This window comes from Helianthus annuus, chromosome 2, assembly GCF_002127325.2.
Source record: "Helianthus annuus cultivar XRQ/B chromosome 2, HanXRQr2.0-SUNRISE, whole genome shotgun sequence".
Classification (NCBI taxonomy): domain Eukaryota; kingdom Viridiplantae; phylum Streptophyta; class Magnoliopsida; order Asterales; family Asteraceae; genus Helianthus; species Helianthus annuus.
In genome coordinates, this window is record NC_035434.2 from 119,766,779 (window position 1) to 119,791,744 (window position 24,966).

At 38.8% G+C, this 24,966-nt stretch overlaps 1 protein-coding gene across 1 annotated transcript; it reads left to right on the plus strand.

Moving 5' to 3' along the window:
- The first annotated feature begins 1,106 nt into the window (after positions 1 to 1,106).
- Positions 1,107 to 23,893, plus strand: LOC110895672 (F-box protein At2g21930). The gene is made up of 2 exons (XM_022143000.2): positions 1,107 to 1,890; positions 23,703 to 23,893. Exons 1-2 carry the CDS (start codon positions 1,107 to 1,109, stop codon positions 23,891 to 23,893), a joined length of 975 nt encoding a protein of 324 aa, XP_021998692.2.
- Positions 23,894 to 24,966: the final 1,073 nt, after the last annotated feature.

Here is a 24,966-nt window from a genome sequence, read left to right on the forward strand (position 1 = left end):
CTTATGTAAAATTGAAGGGCAATAGTGTCTTTTCCAATGTTTTAAATATGGTAACCGTATCCTGCACAACCAAAAACACATACATTCACTTCTTTTCCTTAAATATCAGAATTAATGACCAAGATCTAAATCGGAAGCCTCTTTGTTTTATATGCGTGGTGTTTTACGTTTAAAAGAACTGTAGTAAGATTCATGGCGTGGTGTTTTAAACATCTGGATAAATTGACTATGATTCAAGTCATGGTGTTTTATCTGGAATCCAGAAAACATTGTATTGTGATTACGGCCATGGTGTCTTAACATCTGGACAATCAATACAAAACATTCCCAGATTTTAAAACACCATGACTATGATTCAAGTCATGGTGTTTTATCTGGAGACATTGCTCATGGCGTGGTGTTTTAAACATCTGGAGACATTGTTCATGGCGTGGTGTTTTAAAACATCTGGAGACATTGACTATGATTCAAGTCATGATGTTTTATCTGAATCCAAAAAACATTGTATTGTGATTACATCCACGGTTTTTTAACACCTGGACAATCAATACAAAACATTCCCAGATTTTAAAACACCATGACTATGATTCAAGTCATTGTGTTTTATCTGGAGACATTGTTCATGTCGCTGTGTTTTAAACATCTGGAGACATTGTTCATGGCGTGGTGTTTTAAACATATGAAAGTTGCAATTAAAAGATGATGAAGAAGATAAAACAATCAGATGTATAAAATCGTAAAAACAAATATGTTTCCTAAAATTTCTCCTAAAATATCTCATTTCCTTTAATTGACTTTAACTACTATTAAGAGTAAACTACATTATTACCCTTATTCATTAATATAATTGATGGACATGTGTCAACACCAGATTATTTCTTACACTTCTCACACTTTGTGCACTTTTTACATGATCTCTACCTAGCATTAGATACAAGAAGAATTATTTTAGTAATAAAAAATTTAATACAAGAAGAATTATTTTAGCATTAGATACAAGAAGAATTATTTTATTATTAGTTTATACTTGAAAAAAGAAATGTTTAAAGAAAAACAATTGGGGAAAAAGTTTAAGAAACCCTTGTCATGCAAGCCCTCTATTCGACATGGAAACCCTAGAAGAAGAATCGACAAAGACGACTGTTGATCCATTGAAAAAGACCAACGCAAATATTTCATTACCAACTGAAGTCATTGAAGAAATCTTGTTTAGACTCCCTGTCAAATCCATACTCCGGTTCAGATCCCCCTCTAAACCATGGCTCTCTCGCATCTCCAATCCGTCATTCACCAAACTCCAATTCACTCGTGCCACTGCTGCCCACCTCTCTGCCTTATTTATTTTCACTTTCGATCGTTCTACCCGCAAACGACACTTGCTCTCCTCCGCCCATGACGGTGGTCCCGTCACACATCTCATGACGCTCCACGAGTTTGATTATGATGATATCACAGCAGCCCAACATTTGAACGGGCTAGTATCTTTTTCTTGCGAGGAATTTCCGATGGAATACACTCAAGTTTTTGTGGTTAACCCTAGCACGCATAAGATTTTTAAACTCCCACAACTCGATCTGGATTTTTCAAAGAACCTCTTTGGAAGGGAGTGGTACGTATTTGTGTTTGATGAGTCTGAATACGATCATAAGATTTTAATCTTCAGGGATTTTGTTCATACAATGGAGATTATGATTTACTCTATGTCAAATTATTCATGGAGAAAGATCATTGTAGAGCCTCCTATTGGTTTTACTTGTGATCTGTTGTGCTATAGCACCGAAAGTGGTGTTTGTGTCAATAGTGTAGTGCATCTAATGCTTATAGAATCGTATGACATTTTGGCGTTTGACTTGAGAACAGAGAAGTTTTCAATAATTAAAACTCCTCAAGGTGTGAAGCCCCATGAATCTAATACTAGTTATTTTAATAAGGGGGTTTCTTTCTGTAAAGATAACATACCTCGCTTCATAAAAATCAATGGTTGTATAGGAGTTGTTTGTCATGATCTTGTGTTGGAAAAAAACGAAATGCATATCTGGATATTACAAGACTATGAAAACCGTGTTTGGGTTAGAGAAATCGTTACGTTTCCCAAGTCTTGGAAGAAACTAGGCGAGCCTTTTCCTGCAGATTCTGTTAATACGGACGAAGTTATCTTTGTCTCGAGCAACTTTTCTAGGAATCATGCGAAGAGTGTATCGATATATAACAGGAAGAATAGATGTTTTAAATATTTACAATTCACTCCGGGTCATCAATTTTCACTGTCAAGAACCATGCGGATCGATCAAATCGGGTGTTATGTTGAAAGTATGGTGCCTTTATAAATAAGCAGGACATGGCTTGATTATTCTGCAAAAGTTATTCCATGATTGAATGATTCAGTAGTTGGTTTTTACATCTTGCTTAACAATTCAGGTTTGCACTTTGTTGGTATCTCTTTGATGTATGTTTTTATGAAGTTAAATAGTGTTTTTATCTTCCAACACCTTTGGATATTGTGTTCATTAACAATTTTTGCTAAATCATAAACCGAACCCTTTTAAATTATGCTATGTTCTAGAAGGATTGCTTGTGTATTTTTTTACAAAAATCAGAAATATGTAGTTTAAAGCTAGCTCCGTTATAATACCAACCAAACAACATTAGTTTAAAACTAGCTGGTTAAAGTAATTCATTCCCTAAACTGAATGAAAGGAAATATAACGTAAATTCACTCTTTGATGTGTAGGTCCGGCTAGGAGGATCTAGTCGCCTAATCCTTGTATACTAACCAACCCGGTTGTGCGGAATCCAACCGGAAAGGCAAACCGAGATAGAACACGCACAAACACAACACGCAATATTCACCGATTAACACCATTGTATTAATACGTATGAAGGTTCGGTTACAAGCTCAATGTTTACAAATGTATTTTGCAAACTCTCTCTAACTCTCGTGTGTGTGTGCTCTCTACAATGTGTTCTCTTATGTTCTCTACATTTTCTGTCTAACAACAGACTATTTATAGCACTACACACAACGAAACAGAACTAACTCGACGAATCAGGCTTGGCGAATCAGAAGCTTGGTGAAACACAATGTCATTGACGAATCAAATGCAAACTGGTCGACGAAATGGAACATGTCGATGAAACAGGACTTGTTTCGTCGACCACCTTTCTTGTTTCGCCAAATTGGACTAAGGCCCAAATGTAATGGCCCATCATGCATTCTGTGTTGAAATTGATTGGCCCAACGCTTTACGTACATGAAATCGATTTGTTTCAGATTAGTGAAGTTTAGTCAAAGATATGACATCATCATGACGTCATCATGATGATGTCATGATGATGTGTCAAGCGGGAAACGTTCTCGGCTCTCCGTGCTTCGCGTGTCGAACTCTGGGACGCACGACGGAGGAATGTCGTGACGTCGGGCTTGAGCCGGACCTAACCGTGTCAAAACCAAGTTGAACCGAACCGAGTTGAACCGAACCGAGTCGCGACCACATAATATGTATCAACAAACTCCCCCTTGGACGCTACTCGTGAGGTTCATCTTCCATGTCTTCCATGTCGGAGGATCTTCAAAGTCTTCACATCTTGAAAGCAGAAAGTGTATCAACAAACTCCCCCTTGGACGCTACTCGCGAGATTCGCCTTTCATGTCTTCAATGACGGAGGATCTTCAAAGTCTTCACGTCTTGAAAGTAGAAAGTGTATCAACAAACTACTCGTATCATGTAGGAAGTGTGTTGACAAACTCCCCCTTAACATAAGCTCCCCCTTGAGTTATGCTCGTGCATGACTTGATCTTTATAATTTGAGATCCTTGTGGTGTTGATGATGGTCAGCGGCAACTCGATCATCTTCATCTTTTGAGTGCCTTCACGTCGTGTCTTCATTCCGAAGCTTGTCATCGACCATGTTCTCCTTGCCTTTAGAATCTGCACATGCAAGAAATCTAAACGCGTAATGAGAACAACTGCCTTGAATATAGTTAATATAAACAAATGACACACGAATGACCATGTCACAATCAAACACCGTCCGACAGTTTGAAAGTTTAATAAAATTTATCAATTTCAGTATCTAACTTTCAAAACTTGCTAATTTCGACCGTTTATGAAGATTTAGTCAATTCGGTTTTCGTTCAGGTTTCAGGTAACGAAGACTCGAGATCCAACATCGTACGATCGAAAATAAAATAGAAATAAAATCTTTTTGGCTTTTATAAAGTTTATATTAAAACACACCTAAAATCTTTTTGGTATTTTTGAATATTTCAAGTGTAAAGACTGAAAGCAGTAAATAAATATTTACAAACATTCTTTTTGCGAGTTTCGAGGGTAAGAGAATCATATCAGTGTACGGTCATGCCAAAACGCTCTTGTTGTTCAATTAGTTAACATTAAGATAAGCATCCTATAACGATTATCGGTATTGTTGTCCACATAAGCTCAACTTATCAGATGTAATCATGGCGAGGGGATACGTTAAGGTATGATTTATACTTACCTACCGGTGTTCATCCACATCACGACACATTCCCGTATCAAGGTATGCACGAGGGTTCATCTTACCGGTGAGTATACCGATTATCATCTGTTTGACCGTATATGATGTGAGATTCTCACTTATTTTGATTGAAAACAAGCCCTATGATAATCACTTATTGATGAGGAACTTGATTTCCATATGCATGAGGGCACAGGAGCAAGTCCGTGAACAGGTCAGTACTTTCGTACAGCAGAGAGACGAACTTGACTCCCGGATAACTGTGATATTTTATCACTTATTTGAGGGACATGTGATTGTTGATCACTTATTGAGGTCGAATGCAGTATGTACACGTATGTATAGTATCATGGAAGATCTAGACTTGCGTCCTCGTTATTTTTCGGTAAAAGATACAACCATGATACCCAGATGATAAGCAGCATAAAGACCGAATATCTCAGAACCTCGGCAATCTATCAACCGAAATTTCGGTACCAAGACCATATGCCAATGAATGGTTCCCACCTGGTCTTCAGTCGATTTAAGATTTGTATCACCCTGCACACTTTAAAATGATTGTGAGCCTACCGATACATCTTATATAGAGCTGCTTATCGTTTTTCATTTAAGGTTTAAAGAGGTTTGATAGATGATGTGTGTAAAATGCAACATATAAATGACATCAATTAAGGCATAAAACTAACCCTTTTTAAGTACTAATGTTGGAAAAAGAGTGTTTTTGTCTTCCTTTTGTATTTTCAGGATGAAATGAGCTCAAATTCACAAAAGAAGCAAAAAGACAGCTAATTCTAACAAAAATACAAGAAAAGGAATAAAAGTAGACTGCCCGAACCCTCAACGGCGTCTTCCCAAGCAAAGAAGAGAAAACAGAAGCCTGAACACGCCCCGTGCTCAGCCAGCACGGGGCCGTGCCCAAGAAGCAGCAGAAAAGACAAACCTGTAGAAGCTTCTATTGCCCACCACGGGGCCGTGTCCAGTGAGCACGGGGGCGTGGCGAAAGTACAGCAGGCGCATTAATTGTAATTGCGAATTACAATTAATGAAGAGAGAGAGTGTCAGACGGGCACGGGGGCGTGTCCAGCGGACACAGGGCCGTGCCCAGCCTTCTGTTCAGCCTATAAATAGGAGTGCTTGGTTTCATTCCAATCCATCCCTTGGCACACCACCTCTCTCACACTTCATCCACCACCCACCACCACCACCACCATAACACCATCATCCACCACCATCATCCATTGTCCATCGTAGAGTGTGTGAGTCGTCTCGGGATCCAAGATTGATAGTAAGAGTTCTTGACAATCAAGGCCATGTTTGCCTAAGTCTCTTACATCACTTTGTGAAGACAAGTGTTTAGTATAATACTTTTTATTTTTAATCTTTTGCACTTTTTATTTGGTTTTGTATTAATGACTTTAATAACTAGTTGCTTATGTTGAAGGTGATCTTTCCTTATCGTTTGTCCGTGGTGTCTTGGCATTATTTTACTGTCTATATAAAATAAAAGATTTTCACCATTCATATCTCCACGGTCTATATGGAGGTATGTTGGCTACCTGGTCGGGGGTTAAGGGAACGGTTTGGTAAGGGTCTTGCCCTTGTTCAGCGTTTAGAGGTCTTGCAAGGGACCTTGGTCAAATTTAGTAGGATCTCCTTCAATGCCCATAGGTATTGGATGGCGGGGATCCAAACTCTTTGACCCCCTCATAAGTTAACTACTATTAATACTATAACCCGGCTATTTAGGACTGTATCCCTGCTGACTCAGACTACTTAGCCGAGGGTAACGTCACCGCCAAAAGCGGGGCCTACCCTAATTTGCATTAATAACTGAATTCATTATCTTCCAATAATCCAACCCTTTAGGATTGTATCCTTGCTGACTCAAACTACTGGGTTGAGGGTAACGTCGCCTTCAAAAGAGGGGCCTACTACAATAACTAAGATAATCTCTTAAACAAGTGCAAAAGTGCGAAAATAATCAAAGGTTATACTAATACACGAGTTGGATCCAAGTGATTCATCTTGTCTATCTGTTTTTATTTTTATTTTATTTTTCAGCATTTAGTTAGTTTTTATTTTCTTAGTTAAAAACATTTTTTCTAACTTTTGATTTGATTAGACGTTGAGGATAAACCGGTATTAAAAGCTCTTGTGTCCTTGGACGACCTCGGTATCTTACCAACACTATACTACGTCCACGATGGGTGCACTTGCCCATATGTGTGTTTAGTGTTAGTGAATATCGTGTTTTATAAATTTAAAACTTGGCTAAAGGTGTAAAAAGGGCTTAATTATATATCTAAATTATATTACACTACACACGCATCAAGTTTTTGGCGCCGTTGCCGGGGACACAAGGATTTTAAGAAAGTTAGGAATCAACGGCCTAATCATATTTTTATTCTTCTTTTTAATTTTTTAGGATTTTCTTAGTTTTTCAGCTTCTGCAGAGCTCAGCACGGGCCGTGCCCGCTGAACACGCCCCCGTGCTCAATCATTGGAACTGGCAATCCTGTTTTAAGTCAGACAGTAAGCTGAACACGGGGCCGTGCTCACTCAACACGCCCCCGTGCCCAAGATTCTCTTACTGAAAACAGAACCGTTAGATCCCGGTGGTTGGTAATTTCTGACACAAACATGAGTGATAGTAATTCTTTTCACTTTCGGCACTCTTATGGTATGTGGTGTCAATTATGTGGAGGCGAACATGAAGAATTAAAATGTTATTTTCTAAATTACAGGCCCCACTATATAGACCCACCAATTCCTTATAACCTTAAGAGGGGCAAAAGTAAAAATAAGCAATATCTCTCCCTCGAATGCGCCCAACCAGATATTCTAGGAGAAATGCTCCTTGACGAGTTATTTCAACTAAAAGAACTAATTCTAAATTGGTCAAAAGAACTTAGGAAGGATTTTATTGATCCGCCCCAAGACGATGACCATGAGGAAATATTGGAACCGCATTCCGACAACCTCGTTGCTCCCGAAAATACCTTCATACCTAGAAAAGACTTGGACGATAGTCGTCCCTGTGCCGATTGTGCCGTGAAGGACTCTCCATCGACTTCGTTCGGTGCATACATAGACCTGAGCGATTCGGCATACACCTTCTTTAACGAGAGCCCGGGAAAGGGTTGGACTTGTCCACCTAGAATAAAAATAGGAATTACCCTCACCGACAACCTCTTGCGTTCTCGCCTTAGTATAGGACAATTAAGATATCTTAGGCACTTTGGGGTTGTTCCTACCAATCAAGAGCCACCCGATACAGATAAACTCCTTAAAAGGCTAGACAACTTCATAAAAGATCCCTTGACACGGGGCCGTGTCCAGCCAACACGCCCCCCTGTTCACCAAAAGATTCCCTTCTGATCAGTACGTCAGAATACGGACAAACTGTGTCAGAATTTCACCTGCACACGAGGCCGTGTCCAGGATGCTGTCGTTTTGTATAAATGCAGCCAAGAATTCTGCACATTTGGACCAACTTGGAACAGAGATTTGAAGAAATCTTCTCTCAAACTATCCTAGGTAAGTCTAAAAGAAGGTTCCAACAACCCATCTTGTCCTTTCCTCTTCTAGCCATTTCCTTCTTTTTCATCTTTCTCCAAGAACTACCATTAAAAGTTTGAATTCTTCAACTTTTGTGGTAGGAAGCAATGAGTTTTGTTCAAGGAATCTTGGTAAAAACATGTTGTGTAACATTGTTTAAAGTTATTAATATCCAAAAAGCCTACATAAGTTCAGAAAATAACTTAAAACTTCAAGATTCCTTGCTTCAAAATTCTGCAGAAAGATGAACACGGGGCCGTGCTCAATGAGCACGGGGCCGTGTCCAGATACTGTTTCATCAAATAAACTGTTTTTCAGTTTATTTTTCGTAGAATGTCGAGTGAAAACAGCGAAACATCATCCGTTCATTCATCAAACAGTCGAAGAGGAAGGAGGCCCTCCGTTGAAGCTACGCTTGTGCACTATGTGATAGCATTAAGGGAGGCTCTCGACGAAATGACGTCAGTAGAGGAGGTCCTAATTGACCGTATTAACGATCTTACGGTGGGGCTCGAAAGCAGCTTCCAAGAAATTAACCTCTTGCACCAGAGGTTAAATATTCTTGTAGCACCCCCGATGGAACCAGTCCTTCCACAACAGGATTGGAACTTGGCACTCGGGGTTAACAACCCTACCGGGTGGGAAGACTTTCCAGCAGAACCTCCCATGGAACACCCACAAGAGATTCCAGCGGAAATCGAAACTCCTCAAACTAATGCAAATGAGCCTTCCTTTCTTCTTCCAAGGGAGGTGGAGGAGTGGCTCGCCGACATGTGAGGAGGACCACACCCGGAAGAAGGAGTTTCAAAAAGCCTTATCTAACCAAGATTAGTAGCTTCTTGGAAATTTTGCTAATTAAAATAAGACATAGGGCTAGAACTCCATGGTTTAATATTTATGTATTTTCATCTTTAGTTTTTATGTAATATCTCTCTATGTTTGCAATGAAATGATGGTTTCTAAAGGTTTGATGGTTTATAACAAATAAAACACACTCGTGGTGGTAATGGATGAAAAAGGGAACGAGAAAAATGGCCCCATGCACAAAGAACGAAGCAACCCGACACAAATCTCCATTACAGAAGGCTCAACACGGGCCGTGCTCAACCAACACGGCCCCGTGCTGAACCACCTGTAGAAAAATCGCCCAGTTCAGGTAACTGGACACGGGCCGTGTTCACCAGACACGCCCCCGTGTCCAGGCTTCTGTCTCATTTCTTTAATTTCTGTTACTGGCACCTGAACATGGGGCCGTGTCCAGACGGCCAGTAACATAAATCTTTGCTTTTTAACACCACATTGCACATCCAATCAACCTAAAAATTTATTTTTGGGACACATTGAGGACAATGTGTAATTCAAGTGTGGGGGGGAAGCTAACACTTTGAAACTTTGCAAGTCCTAACAACAAGCCTTACACAAAACTCTATTGGAACTGCTAAACACCCCAAATTTTTTACAAAAAAATTTATTTTTTTTTACTTGTCTAAAGTTTAAGTTAGGAATCACAAGATTAATAAGGTTATATTTTTTAAAATTTACAACCGAGAGCGTCGTGATAACAAGAACCAACATAAGAAAATTATGAAACGGCATAACAAGTCTAGTTAAAATTTGATTATATATACTTGATCACATTAAAAACCCATTCCCACAAAAGTGAGTTTTGAGCCTTTATTGAGCATACAAATTTACATCTTTAGACTAAATGCTCATTTTTCGTTTCTTGTGTGAATAGCCGCTTGGTTCTTACAACTCTAGAACTTGCCACGACGATTCATTCCCGGTCCTTACCAACTTAAACCCAAGTAAGTAAATGATGGAGGCATTAGGACTAACCATTTTCTCTTTCTACACCATTATTTTTCATTTTTTTTACCACCTACCCAAAATCCCCCTAGTTAACCCCTTTGAGCCTAAACCTTTCGTTTCTTTACCCTAAACCCTTTTTACCCACCAAAAACCCTTTTTATTTTTCACCCTTTATTTTAGTAACAAGCTCGGTTTTTCGCAAGCTCGTTCTTTTATGTGACTGAAAAAAAAATGATGATGAAGTTAAAAACAAACAAAGCTATGCAAACAAAAGCTTGTTTGGAGAAATACTTCAAAATAAAAAGTCACTAAAAACAAAGTGTGTTACGAAAACCGACGCTTTTTACGTTTTTCACCCTTTTACTAACCACTAACCCAACCACCTACCTTTAGCCCAAGCCTAACCCTTCACCCAAAAAGTCCTCTTGATATTTTACAAAGGTATAAAAGTTAAAAAGGAGGAGGATTGATTGCTTGGCAAGGCTATGGAAGGCGTAAGTTCCACGCCGCTCTCGAGTGATTCACTAAAAAAATACACCTTCGGCCGAGTGTTGAGTGATTTCTACCGTGAGGTATGTGAACTTGTATATAAATGGAATTTTAAAAAGGCATGTTATGCCCAAATAAGTAATTTATCCTATGAAGCGTTCTAAATAAATCATAACGAATAGGATTGTAAATAAATAAAAATAAAACCCAAAAACATCTTGGATTCCCAACACTCTATGACAAGCCAAAAACCTTCTCTTCTACCCATTCCATTTGGGAGTGTAAGCCACATTTAAAGAGTTTTGCTTGAGTACAAGCAAAAGTTCAAGTGTGGGGGTATTTGATGTGTGTAAAATGCAACATATAAATGACATCAATTAAGGCATAAAACTAACCCTTTTTAAGTACTAATGTTGGAAAAAGAGTGTTTTTGTCTTCCTTTTGTATTTTCAGGATGAAATGAGCTCAAATTCACAAAAGAAGCAAAAAGACAGCTAATTCTAACAAAAATACAAGAAAAGGAATAAAAGTAGACTGCCCGAACCCTCAACGGCGTCTTCCCAAGCAAAGAAGAGAAAACAGAAGCCTGAACACGCCCCGTGCTCAGCCAGCACGGGGCCGTGCCCAAGAAGCAGCAGAAAAGACAAACCTGTAGAAGCTTCTATTGCCCACCACGGGGCCGTGTCCAGTGAGCACGGGGGCGTGGCGAAAGTACAGCAGGCGCATTAATTGTAATTGCGAATTACAATTAATGAAGAGAGAGTGTGTCAGACGGGCACGGGGGCGTGTCCAGCAGACACGGGGCCGTGCCCAGCCTTCTGTTCAGCCTATAAATAGGAGTGCTTGGTTTCATTCCAATCCATCCCTTGGCACACCACCTCTCTCACACTTCATCCACCACCCACCACCACCATAACACCATCATCCACCACCATCATCCATTGTCCATCGTAGAGTGTGTGAGTCGTATCGGGATCCAAGATTGATAGTAAGAGTTCTTGACAATCAAGGCCATGTTTGCCTAAGTCTCTTACATCACTTGGTGAAGACAAGTGTTTAGTATAATACTTTTTATTTTTAATCTTTTGCACTTTTTATTTGGTTTTGTATTAATGACCTTAATAACTAGTTGCTTATGTTGAAGGTGATCTTTCCTTATCGTTTGTCCGTGGTGTCTTGGCATTATTTTACTGTCTTTATAAAATAAAAGATTTTCACCATTCACATCTCCACGGTCTATATGGAGGTATGTTGGCTACCTGGTCGGGGGTTAAGGGAACGGTTTGGTAAGGGTCTTGCCCTTGTTCAGCGTTTAGAGGTCCTGCAAGGGACCTGGGTCAAATTTAGTAGGATCTCCTTCAATGCCCATAGGTATTGGATGGCGGGGATCCAAACTCTTTGACCCCCTCATAAGTTAACTACTATTAATACTATAACCCGGCTATTTAGGACTGTATCTCTGCTGACTCAGACTACTTAGCCGAGGGTAACGTCACCGCCAAAAGCGGGGCCTACCCTAATTTGCATTAATAACTTAATTCATTATCTTCCAATAATCCAACCCTTTAGGATTGTATCCTTGCTGACTCAAACTACTGGGTTGAGGGTAACGTCGCCTTCAAAAGAGGGGCTTACTACAATAACTAAGATAATCTCTTAAACAAGTGCAAAAGTGCGAAAATAATCAAAGGTTATACTAATACACGAGTCGGATCCAAGTGATTCATCTTGTCTATCTGTTTTTATTTTTATTTTATTTTTCAGCATTTAGTTAGTTTTTATTTTCTTAGTTAAAAACACTTTTTCTAACTTTTGATTTGATTAGACGTTGAGGATAAACCGGTATTAAAAGCTCTTGTGTCCTTGGACGACCTCGGTATCTTACCAACACTATACTACGTCCACGATGGGTGCACTTGCCCATATGTGTGTTTAGTATTAGTGAATATCGTGTTTTATAAATTTAAAACTTGGCTAAAGGTGTAAAAAGGGCTTAATTATATATCTATATTATATTACACTACACACGCATCAATAGACCACTGATGTACTATCATATTCTCTTTTGCTCGCCAGGAAACTCATTTTTGTTTTTCTATTGTTTTTGTGTTTTTGAAATTTTTCGATGTTTTTGGATTTTTCAAATTTTGGATTTACTCCCCCTAAAATCAATAAACTAAGATAAATTTAAAACACAAAGGTATTTACAAAAATGATTTTCCAATGTTGGTTTTACTCTTGCTTGACCTTAATGCCGTTCACCAATAATAAAAAGTCAAATCTCGATTTGTCAAAAGCTTTGGTAAAAAGGTCGGCACGTTGGTCATCGGTGTGGAGCATGGCAACATTGACGAGTTTCATAGTGAAACAATCACGTGTGAGGTGATATTCAAGTTCAACGTGTCAGGTCAAAGAGTGCTGTACGAGATGATATAGTTCATAAAGCAGCTTAAATATCGACAAGTATAGGAGAGATTAGAAATTCAAAACCGTATCCTGCAACTGCTTCGTGCATTGCCAGGAATCTGAGCGCTCTCCCAACTGGATATCCACCCGGTGTGGATTTCAAAGCCGATTTTTGTAGCTACTGAGAAATCTCTTCACAGCAACAAGAACAAACACCTCCGGGTTCGGCTGGTCTTACACATTGCACCAGCGAAGGCCTTTGTCTTTCTCTTTCAGAAGTGGTGTGCGGATGTTCAATCCACGCCAAGGCATCTGCACACATTTCATTGTATTCTTTCCCGAGGACCCGATCAAAAACCATAACAACCAAATTTTGGCACATTTTTCATCTGGTCGAATTTTGCAACTTCATTCAACCACATTCTTTCACCAACATATTCTTCTTCTTTTCTTTTTCTTTCCTCTCTCTCCATCAATGGCAACAACATGGACGCTCCACTATCAACAATCCTAAGACTATCAATAGTTCCTCCTGGAACATCCTGCACACTCATTCAGAGATTAGTTGGAGAGGGGGACCCAAGCCTTCACAGACTTGGGTCGTCCGTCATCATCGAGAATTGTAACATCCATTTCCCGATGATTCGGAATAGATGTAGCTCCCCCTGAAACAGTTACCGGTTTTGGTATCCAAATTTGTTTCTGTTTTTCATGTTTAACATCCGATTTAACAGATTTTGTTTGGATGACCTCCGGTTTTAAAACCTTTTCAACTTCTTTTCTTTGTTTCTTTTTCTGTTTCTTTTCTCGCTGTTTAACAAGACGAGGGTCCTGTTTTGGTGAAACAGATCTTTTATGGTAATTGTTACCATGGGGGCATCAACTTTTGACTTTCCCTTGGTGAGATATGGACAATTCTTAATGATGTGGCCATACTCACAGCATTCAAAGCATGATCTCCGCTCAACAAACCTTGGAGTATCATAACTGTAATAGCTGGTTGATGAACTTCGTGATCTTGAGGTACTTGGTCCTACATCACAACCGTTTGTTTGTTGTGTATAGTTGTTTTGACTGTTTCTTTTCAAAATTTTACTTTGTTTAACAGAATCCTTGTTGGATTTGTTTTCAAAAGTATCAATTTTATCAGTCCCTCTTGATTTCACGAAGTTTAACTTCCGACCCTTTTTCTTATTTTTGCTCTGTTTGCCTTTTCCATTTTCTTGGGCGGCATGATTTTGTTCCCGGGGAACATCAACCTTTACTTTCAACATATGAAGATATGGACAATTTCGAATTATATGTCCAATTGTACCACATTCAAAACATGATCTTCGTTCAACAATCCCCGAAGTATCATGTGATCGTCTTGCCGATGATGAACTTTGTGATCCCGAGGTACTAGGTTTTGAACAGTCTGGTTCATTTCTTTTCAACATTGTTGCTTGTTTAACAAAATCTAAGTTAGATTTGTTCTCAAAAGTTTCGATTTTGTCCGTTCCCTTAGATTTCACAAAGTTCACATTCTTGTTTTTCTTTTGATTCGGCTTCCTTTGAGCTTGAGTCGTTGATTTTCCTTTGGGTTTGGCATGATTTTGCTGTTTTTGCACTGTTGGTAATTTCTTATTGCCAAATTGTTTTCGAATTTCGGCCTTTGGAATAGGAGGACACTGTGTGACTGTAACATGTGGTCCTGTCTTTCCCAAAAACTTACTTGTCGAATTTTCAAAGACTTTACTGATTAAGGATTGATTAACATTCTTAATAGGAAAATCTTTGTCTGAATAAATTTTATCATCACCAACAAGAGTGTACAGCAAATTCACACTCTCCGACTCGTTTGCAGACGAGGACTTGATTGCAACAGTCTTAGCGGATTTTGCAGGAGGATCACATAGAATATGATTCTCAAGAGGTATGTCCTCTTCTTTGATTTCCGCATCAGACTTTGCTGGGTTAGTATTATCGGATTCATCATCAGAAGAATCAGCATCCTCAATAATAACTGGAGGATCCTGATTCAGTTCAGCAGAAGACACACATGCATCTGCTGACACATCTGAATCGGATGATACTTCTTTCTTGTATCCGAGTCCTGTTGCAAACTCCTTAACATCTAGAGGAACAGATGGTTCAAAGAAAGTTCTATCCTCCTCGTCAGGCATTGCATCATAATTGTGTCTCACTGGTGGTGGACATTTCTTGTATCCTATGCATGTGACATCCCGTTTTTCTTTCTGAACGTCAATGATGAGATCTAACACATAGCTAGAGCTTAAATAACTGTCTAGCTTAAGTTGGATCGCCTCACTTTCGGTTTTCACACAAGCCATCTCCTTTTGCATTATCTCAAGGCGAGATATATACAAATTAATGTCAGTTTGTTTTCTGGAAACCATTTTTGTTAATTCGGTTTTATCTTTCTTTAATTTCTCAATTACCGATTTAAACTCTTTTTCATGGTTTTCGTAAAACATATTGGCTTCAGTGCATTTGGAAAGATCCACGGTTAACTTCTGGTTGTGGATGAATGTCACATCATATTTCTCTTGCAAAGCCTCATATTTGCTTTGCAACTCACACCACTTGGCATTCAAAGAAACATGTTTGTCTTGCAAGTCAAACAAACTAGCTTGTAAAGCATCATGTTTGCCTCTAAATCAACACATTTAACATGCAAACTATCACAATTAATAGCAGTGGGTTCATCGACACATACCTGACTTGATGAACTGTCGACATTAGCCATAAAGGCTGAATGGAGAGAAGAAGAAGAATAAGCAGCTTGATCCACCAAGATAGATCTTCTTTGAGTTCCTGCTGCAGCTTCCTCCAAAAGCTCATCAATATCAGCATCAACTGACGCACTTGATGTCTCACCCACATGATCATCGCCTGAACTTGAGGATTCTTCATCTGAACTTCTGCTATAACCAGAAGAGTCTTCATCCTCAGAAGATTCACCACCATTGGCGGAAGATTCTCCACCACTGGTGTGAACTAAATCCTTAACCACTTCAGCAAAACATGCTGTTCCATCTGGAGCATCACCACTCAGCTGAATTGACCAGTTACAACCTTCATCCACTTGAACCACAAGTGCCTGGTTGGCATTTGGTGGTCCTGCTTGACTCTGGTTGTTGACAGGCACCAATATACGCTCATTGTTCCTGTTCTGGTTCTGCTGGTTGCCTTGATTTCTGAATGGATTCTGGTTCCCATGCTGTGCTGGCCTTGTACATTCCCTTTTAAAGTGACCCCGTTCACCACAATTGAAGCACTTTACTGCCTGTTTATCGAACCCATACTTGGTGTCTTTCTTGCTCTCCAAGCTGGTTCTGCCAGTTCTTTCCATGAAATCCTTTGCCCTTCTTACAGCACTAGCAAAGGCCCACTTGATGTCCATCAAGTCCATCTCTTCCTTGTCAATCTGCTGATAGTCTTCTTGTGTCAGATTAATGTTGCCAATCTGACCTTCCACTAACCCACAGTACGCGCTCACTAAAGTGTTAAGCAGCTCCATGTGTTCCCTTGCTACTTCCACACTGACCTTTGAAAAGCTTGAAGTGTCGAGCCGTACTGTATTTGGCTTTGATTGCTGACCAGCAGATGATGTATTTCCATAACACACTTGTTGTTGAGCAGGAGGAGGTGGTTGTAGTGGATTTCCATACAAGTCTGTGGTGGGAGCTGGCTTAACAGAAACTTGTATTGGATTGCCATACAAATCCGTGCTTGTGACAAACGCCGTTTGAAGTGGAGCATGTGAACCAGGTCTTGCAGACGAAGAACTGGAAGTTCCATAATACATCTCAGGATTGCATGGCACAATGGATTTTGCAGAAGAAGTACTCGGAGTTCCATAATACATTTCAGGATTTTGTGGCACTGGAACTCTTTTTGCCTTTAAGGTTTCCTCCTGATCCTTGTTCTCTAAAAGCTGCACGAAGTCGTTGATGTTTGTAGTAGCCAAAACCCCGTTATACTTCAAAATCTCCAAGAAACTATTCCATTGGGGAGGCAACGCATCAGCAAACTTCTTCACCACCTCTGCTGTAGTTGTTACTACTCCAAAATTGCCCAACTCTGTAAGCAAGTGATAAAACTGGCTTGTCATATCTCCCAACGATTCCTTATCCATACATGTGAAGCCATCGAATTCTTTCTTGAGGAGATCGTGTCGCAGTTGACGTGTTGCTTCATTCCCTACCCCTCTGGTCTTCAACGCGTCCCACAACTTTTTCGTTGTCTTGAAACTGACAAACTGATGGTAAATATCTTTGCTTAACACCTGAGTGAGAATGGCGTATGCTTTCTTTTCCAGATCATACGTCTTCTTTTGATCTTCAGGAAGATCGGCAAACGTAGCAGTAGATGAAGCAGCAACCTTTATAGCTTGATCGAAATCTGTAGTGAAACGTATCCACAGTTCGGTATTTTGACCAAGAACGTATGTACGAAATCTGTCAACCCAACCCGGATATTCGTTCAAGTGCATCAACTTTGGAGGTCGATTCAAACTTCCGGTTTCGCTTTCGCTTAATAGAATACTTTGAATGCTCGGAGTTTGATTCGATACAAATGCCCATTGACCGGTTGATATGGCATTAGTTTGTGAAGATGTCGACACGGGAGATTCGGCCCATGAGGGAGATAAACTTGTATTTGTATACTTTCCCCCATCCGGAGCCGGAGTACCCCACCAACTTGGGTTCATCTTTGATATAGTAAAGTGAATACCTGACAATCACACCTCAATCAAACAGTTAAATCACACTTGCAAACCTTCTGTTTAACTTTACAAAGTGTTTCGACGAAACAAATTTTCTACGAAACTGAAACTGTTTTGTCACTTTTTACGAAACAGATTTTAACTTTTAATCTTGACGAAACAAGTTTTAATTGTTTTTGATGAAACAGAAATCAACAAGTCCTTTGGCGAAACAAAGATTGTGGATTGGACGTTGGGCTTTGACGAAATAAAAGCCCAAAGTTATAAGTGTGGCCCAAGATGGTTTGGCGAAACAAAACAGAATGAGTTTTGGTCTTTTAAGTTTACGAAACAAATGAGAAAATTCCTTTTGTCCTTTGTTCTCGACGAAACAAGAAATATATAGCCGTTGACGAAACAAGAATTATTTTGACAAGAATTATTTTGACGAAACAAGAATTATTTTGGCCTTTTTGGGCTTTGACGAAACAAGGCCCAATAAAGTGTTCCGTTGAATTGATTTGACGAAAGGGATTCTGTTTCGTTGAAAATTTGTTTCGCCAAAAAGGTAACTGGGTTGGTGAAGACTTTTTCAAACTATCTTTTACTGACACAACACAGAACTACTTTCGGCTAAGGACATCCTGCTTTTCACCAAACAAGTACGGTGTAAATATTTTAATCTGATATCACTTCCCAACACACAAACAACTTATCAAATGATATTTCAAAGATCTAAAAGTAGTTTTAATGAAGAACACTTTGAATGTCACAAGAACAAGATGAACTTTCAGGTAAGATTATCAGTTTTCCGGTGACCCGACACACTTCCGAAACACGGTTTTGCTCACAATGTTTAATAAAAACCCAGAACTAACATGTAAACACGAAAAATGACAAGGTTTTTTAACCAAACACAAAGCAAAACAACAAGATTTAACCAGATTTTAAGATGTTTTTCCAGAAAAATATGAAGTTTAACACCCGAAAAATATGAAGTTTAACACCCGAAAAACAAACCAAGAACACACTCGGTTTTAACAAGGAGAAGAGCCAAGGCTCTGATACCACTTGTAGGTCCGGCTAGGAGGATCTAGTTGCCTAATCCTTGTATACTAACCAACCCGGTTGTGCGGAATCCAACCGGAAAGGCAAACCGAGATAGAACACGCAAAAACACGACACGCAATATTCACCGATTAACACCTCTGTATTAATACGAATGAAAGGTTCGGTTACAAGCTCAATGTTTACAGATGTATTCTATAAACTCTCTCAAACTCTCGTGTGTGTGTGTGTTTGCTCTCTGTGTGCTCTCTTGTGTTCTCTTCATTTCTTATCCACAGACAGACTATTTATAGACACAGACACTACGAATCAGATCTTGGCGAATCAGAACTTGGCGAATCACAAGATCATTGACGAATCAAAGAACAATTGACGAAACAATATCATAGTCGACGAAACTGCTTTGTTTCGTCGACTTTACTTCACTTTCGTCGATATTGGGCTTTGGCCCACAGGGTAGGGTTCCAGCGTGAACCTAATCCCATGCGTGAACTGCGTGAACTGATCTGGACCATTGATTTCCTTTTTAGTTGTTAAGGGTATGATTGTAATTGTATAAAAAATTATATTTAAATCATTATTTTAATAATTGAATGAAGTTAAATCTTTCCTATTTTAAATTCATTATCCACATTATCTTTTATTTCATCTTTATTTTTTAGATTTCGCCACCAGAATTCGGATTATGATTTTTAAGATTCACGTAACCTTCATATTTCAATGGTATACACATGTGTACTTTGATATGAATTGAACAGTACACATGTGTACTCAGCATGGTATATATGTGTAATTAGCTACATAATACATACATATAAACAAACAAAACTTGTAAACCTATTTTATATTAAGCAAATAACAATTTCCATAATGTTTGCCAAACAAAAAAAAAACATACAATTACAAGTACCAGTTTCGTGAAAACAATAAACGCAACATAATCGGAAAAATAAAAAAGACATAGTCTTTTACAACTATTCGCCGCGTTGTATGCTGAATCATCCTTATCGACCAAGCAAACAAACATACGTGAATCATCCTTATCGACCTCATACGTGAATCATCCTTATCGACCTTCCATCTCCACTTTCCTCGTTTACGACGTCTCCTATAATAACACAAAAAAACTCAGCAACTAATAATTTGCATAATTCAATACATAAAAAGTTATGAGATATCACAAAAACAGACGCAATACACTTGTGTACATCGCGTTAAAATCAAATACACATGTGTACATCGCATTAAAAACAGAGCAAAATCAGAATACACATGTGTACATCGCAGTAAAACCAGAGCAAAATCAAAATACACATGTGTACAACGCATTAAAAAACAGAGCAAAATCAGAATACACATGTGTACATCGCATTAAAAACAGCTTCCGCTGACAACTTTAAGAACAAAACAGGGGCTTACCGAACTAGAACAGCTGACAACTTTTTGCCGGAAAACACCAAACATCGCTAGCTTCAAGTTTATAAACTGTCAACTAAATAAATACAAAAAAATCATACATTACCATAAAATGCTCAAATATTATTCCATATAATCAAAATACAAAAAAACGGCTGCTTGTCTATCCATTTAAGTGTATCATCAGTGCATGTGAAGTTGTGTAATTTCGTGTGAAATATTATCAGGTCACGTGATATCATTTGATAGGTCCAATCAGATTGAGTTAAACATTAATGTGGTCGGCACATTGAAACAATGAATTAATAATTGTTCATATGTCCAATACATTTGCATGTGCAACGGTAAAAGACGGCTGCTTGTCTATCCATTTAATTCAAGTGTGCTAGTGAACAGCTCATGTGTTGTGACTGAAAAATTATTATCGACCCAATCACTTTATTAAACATCATTTTAGCGGCCCAATTGGATTGTGTTGTGTAGTAGTTTTGTCTGCCACCCACTTTGATTCAATACACAAAGTTTTAGAATTTAATTGAAAGTATTATCTGATTGTCATGTGAACACCTCGGCACTTGTGATTTCATTCTGAAAGTCAAGAGGTCAAAAGTTTTTTTTTTAAAAAACATTGTAAATCACGTGAACTATGTATATTAGACATGAAACAAAAGAGTGAACACTGTATACATCAAAAGAACCTAAAAAAAGGGAAAATCATGATCGAATGCACACCTTCTGCTTGCACCCCTGCCACTGTTGTTCTCGTCACCGGCGCCGCCATCTCGGCCCGGTGCTATGTGTCGTCGGTAGCCGCCGGACACTACTATTGTTCCGATGTGTGCCCACCGCCGTCATCTCTTTCTCCTCCACTTTCTTTCTCTGACCGATCTCTCCCTATCTATCTGCTTCAAGATCTAAAATATGTTGAATGAAATTGATAATAATAAGAGGAGATTAGAAGAGTTTACCTACAAAACGATCCGTTTTTCTTCGATTCGGATCTGAAAAACGATCCGTTTTTTCTTCGATTCGGATTCGGATCTGAAAAACCACCATCGAAGTATAGGAAGGAGGGTTGGGGGGTTGTGTGGAGTAGCTTGTCGGAAAAACGGCCTGAACCAGTCGGATGGTAGGTGACCGGCGGTTATGGTTGCTGGTTTACGGGGAGAAGACGAAGAACAGGATGGTTGGTGGACGGCAGTTGATGATTCTAGATCTAGGGTTGAATATATTGAAACTGATATAGGGATTTTAGGGGATTACAATTTAATTAGTTTCCATATCTTTAATATCAAAGTTCCCTATTTTACCCTTTTGATTAAAATTTAAATTAAATTTATTAAACCTTTAATTACAATTCTGCCATTGATCTAAGATCTATCATCTACAAAATCAAGGGCCCAGATAAGTTCACGCAGTTCACGCTGGAGAAAATGTTTACGTTTGAACCTAATCCTTGGCCCACATGTGTTTCGTCAATTAATAACAGCCCATGACAAGGTTCTTTATATTCAGCCCAAATATTGTTTTGAAGCCCAAAGACCTTGTTTGGCTGATCGTTTAACCCAAAGTCTTGTTTCTTGTCTTGATTAAGCATCTTGGTTCACCATAGTTGATCTTGCACGAGACGGAGGAAAGTCACGTCTTGATCCAAAGCGCGTCACGTCGAGTCGCGTCCACAATCATGTATCAACATGACGTAAAATTATCCGTCTGTACACGTTAGGGCTGAGCAACGGGTCAAACTTGGTCCGGCCTGGGATCAAGACCGATTAGTGTGAGGAATGAGAACTTGGGCTATAAATGAACCGAACGAATTGTTCGTGTTCGTTCGTTAAGTAAAAAATGTGTTCACAAACGGTTTATGAACACTTACCGAACGATATTTTATGTTCGTGTTCGTTAATAAGGAAATGAGTGTGTTCACGAACGGTTCACGAACACAAATAAATTTGGCAAACACGTGAAGGATAAAGGAAGGATAAAGGTGGATGACCCAGAGAGTAGCACTGGAACTTGAATCCCTTATTATGAAACGGAGGTCGATCGTATTTATCGTATTTATCGATGTAAATAATGAGAAAGGACCGGGAAATGGTGCATAAACAAGGTGAAATAGGGCTTCCTAGTTTTAACTGTTAGGGTAATAAAATAAACAAAACTTTAATAATATAAAAAGTATAGATATAACATATGAAAGTAAAAAACTCTTTAATTAAAACACAAACATACAAACATATACGAACGCAAATGAACTGAACGAATGTTTATGAATACTTTACCGAATGTTCACGAACACAATTGACCGAACGAGACATCTGTTTATGTTCGTTCATTTAACTAAACGAAGGAAAATAACGAATTTCCCGCCGAACAATTCATTAAAATAAAGTAATAATATAGAGATCTAAAACTAAAAAAGAAAATCATTAATATTGCCATGTTTCATGTCTGGTCCTGTTTGCTACCACTTCTACTCCAGGTCCTTAATCATGCTTGGCCAGTGGTTCTATTCCTGATTGTGACGGGTTTGAAATGCTAACCGTGTGAAACTATATAAAAAACTTTCAACAAATAGACTTGTTGTTGATGTTCCAGAAAAATCACCAAATAAGGAAGGACAAAGACAATTCACCTATTCAAGCATCTACCCACTTGCCAAACAAACAAGACTTTCAATCTGTCATAGTTTTAATAATACACGTAACATAAAACATTATTACAGATTTACAACGCAAATTATACATAATGGAGCAAATGGATTTATTTTGCATTAAGTTAGTTGTTGAATTGTGTCTCATACTTGTCCTAACTAATTTGTTCGCTAAATGAACCACTGAAAGCTCTTAAATGCCATGGTCAGGTGCTTTCGGATGGTAGTGATTTTTTTATGTGGTTGCCCATCCAGTATATTGTCATTTTCAGTCAAGGTCTAGTTCCGATTCCAGAATACCTGGTTACACTCAGAGTTGTTCTACCAGAATCATAAGTATTATTACCAGTTTGACCGTATTCGTAAACAAGTTGTCTCATATGAGCTATGGGTTTCGGAGGTTTTAAGCATTCAATACACTTTAAGAATCTACCCACTTGACCCGTTTCCTTTTATGCTAAATTGTTTTTTGTTTTACATGCTTAACTTGTAAGAGAGAAAACATAATTAACTAGAGTCGAGCGATTCATAGTAAATAGGTCAGGATCACCACCTTCAATTTCAAGATTAAAAGTAGGCACATTGATTACAGAAAAGAGCATCATGGATATAAACAAATGGGTAAATTACACTTTTCGTTCTTTATATCGGATTGCAATGGATCACCTTTAACTTCAATAACTACAGTCACGGTCCTTTATTTGGAAAACTCATTACACACTACGTCCTTTAACACTAACCTGGTTGAAATTATTAGTTAAGTCTCATCATGTGCAAGGCACATGGGGGTATTTCGGTCAATTTACCATGTTCTTTTAATTTAAAGTATATTTATAAATTAATCAAAATGTAACTTAAAAAAAAACTAAAACTAAAAACATATTTAAATTACATCATTTTGCTCTACACATGATAACCAGTCAAGAAAAAGTGTCGCCACCACCACCATATTCGACAACCACCAGACCATCCGATAACCACCACCTCAGCCTCCAGCAACCATTAGTGCCACCGCCATCTTTGCAACCATCACTGCCAGAAACCACCAGATCTAATCGATATGAAATAAAAAAATAACAAAATATGCAGTCGGTATATACACTACGGATCTGCTCGGCAAATCAGATATGCTTATAGTGAAGATTTCAGATAAAAGTGAAATGGGTGTGGAGATGATGGTGATTTGTACTTTCTACGCCGCTATCAAGAACTTGCCGACGCCGCCACCGCCTCATGAAGATGGGTTTTCCGACGGTGTTTGGGCAACAAATCCGGCGTAATCAGTCGTATATGGCGGCGATGATGGAGATGAAACCAGCGTCTATGGCAACAAATCTCCGGTCTTTGGTGGCAGTTATGTGGTTTGGGGTTTAAATCCCGAGGTTTTGAAAGCGACCAAACGGTGAGGGTGGTTTTGGGGTTTTGGGGAGGGTGTAATTATGTGGTTTAGGGTTTTGAAAGTGATGATGAGAGTGAAGTGGGTGATGTATGGTGGCCATGGTTGTTCACTCTAGATTCAATTAGGGCATCGGGTTAGCAGATGGATGGTTCTGGTGTAAAGCTTCTAATCAAACGGTAAGGACAATGTTATTCTAACTTCTTTTGGTGTGGGTTTTGTTGGGGTGTTCTTCAATGGTGGTGGTGTTTGTTCAATTCCGGCCAAAATAAGGTGATGGTGGCTGGATTTAGTGGTGGTGGTAGGAGTTGAGAGGGAGAAAGATGTCTGAGAGGAAAGATGGGGATTCATGTGTATTTATCTTTGTTTTTGATAATAAGTTACTAAATATTATAAATAATTAACTAAAAGACTAAACTGTCCTCAAGTGAATAGATTTAACTGAAAACGTAACCAGGTTACAGTTAAAGAACGAATGGTGTAATGAGATTTCCAAATATAGGACTGTGACTGTAATTATTGAAGTTAAAGACTATCCACCGCAATTCGATACAAACATAAAGGACGAAAAGTGTAATTTACCCTAAACAAATAAAAAATATAACAAGTGAAAAAGGGGATTGAAGAATGTCACACCCTGAGATATGGATCAAAATAGTAAGCAGTGGAATAAAGAATTTCCATCAGTTCCTCGTCTAGAATAAACTAACAATACAAAAGATCTAAAACAATTATAGAGATCAAATCAAAGTTCTTTGAAAAGGTTTTGCATCAAATCATAAATGTCCTAGCCATGATGCCCGTGCCTCTAGCAATCCTTACGCTTAGGAACCCGAAAATTCTAGAGATCAAATCAAAGTTCTATGGAGCTTGCGTTACAGCAGATGGAGGGTCGAATGCAGGCGCGGATGGACACACATCATGCCCGCATTGAGGCCCTTCAGATGCGGGATCTAG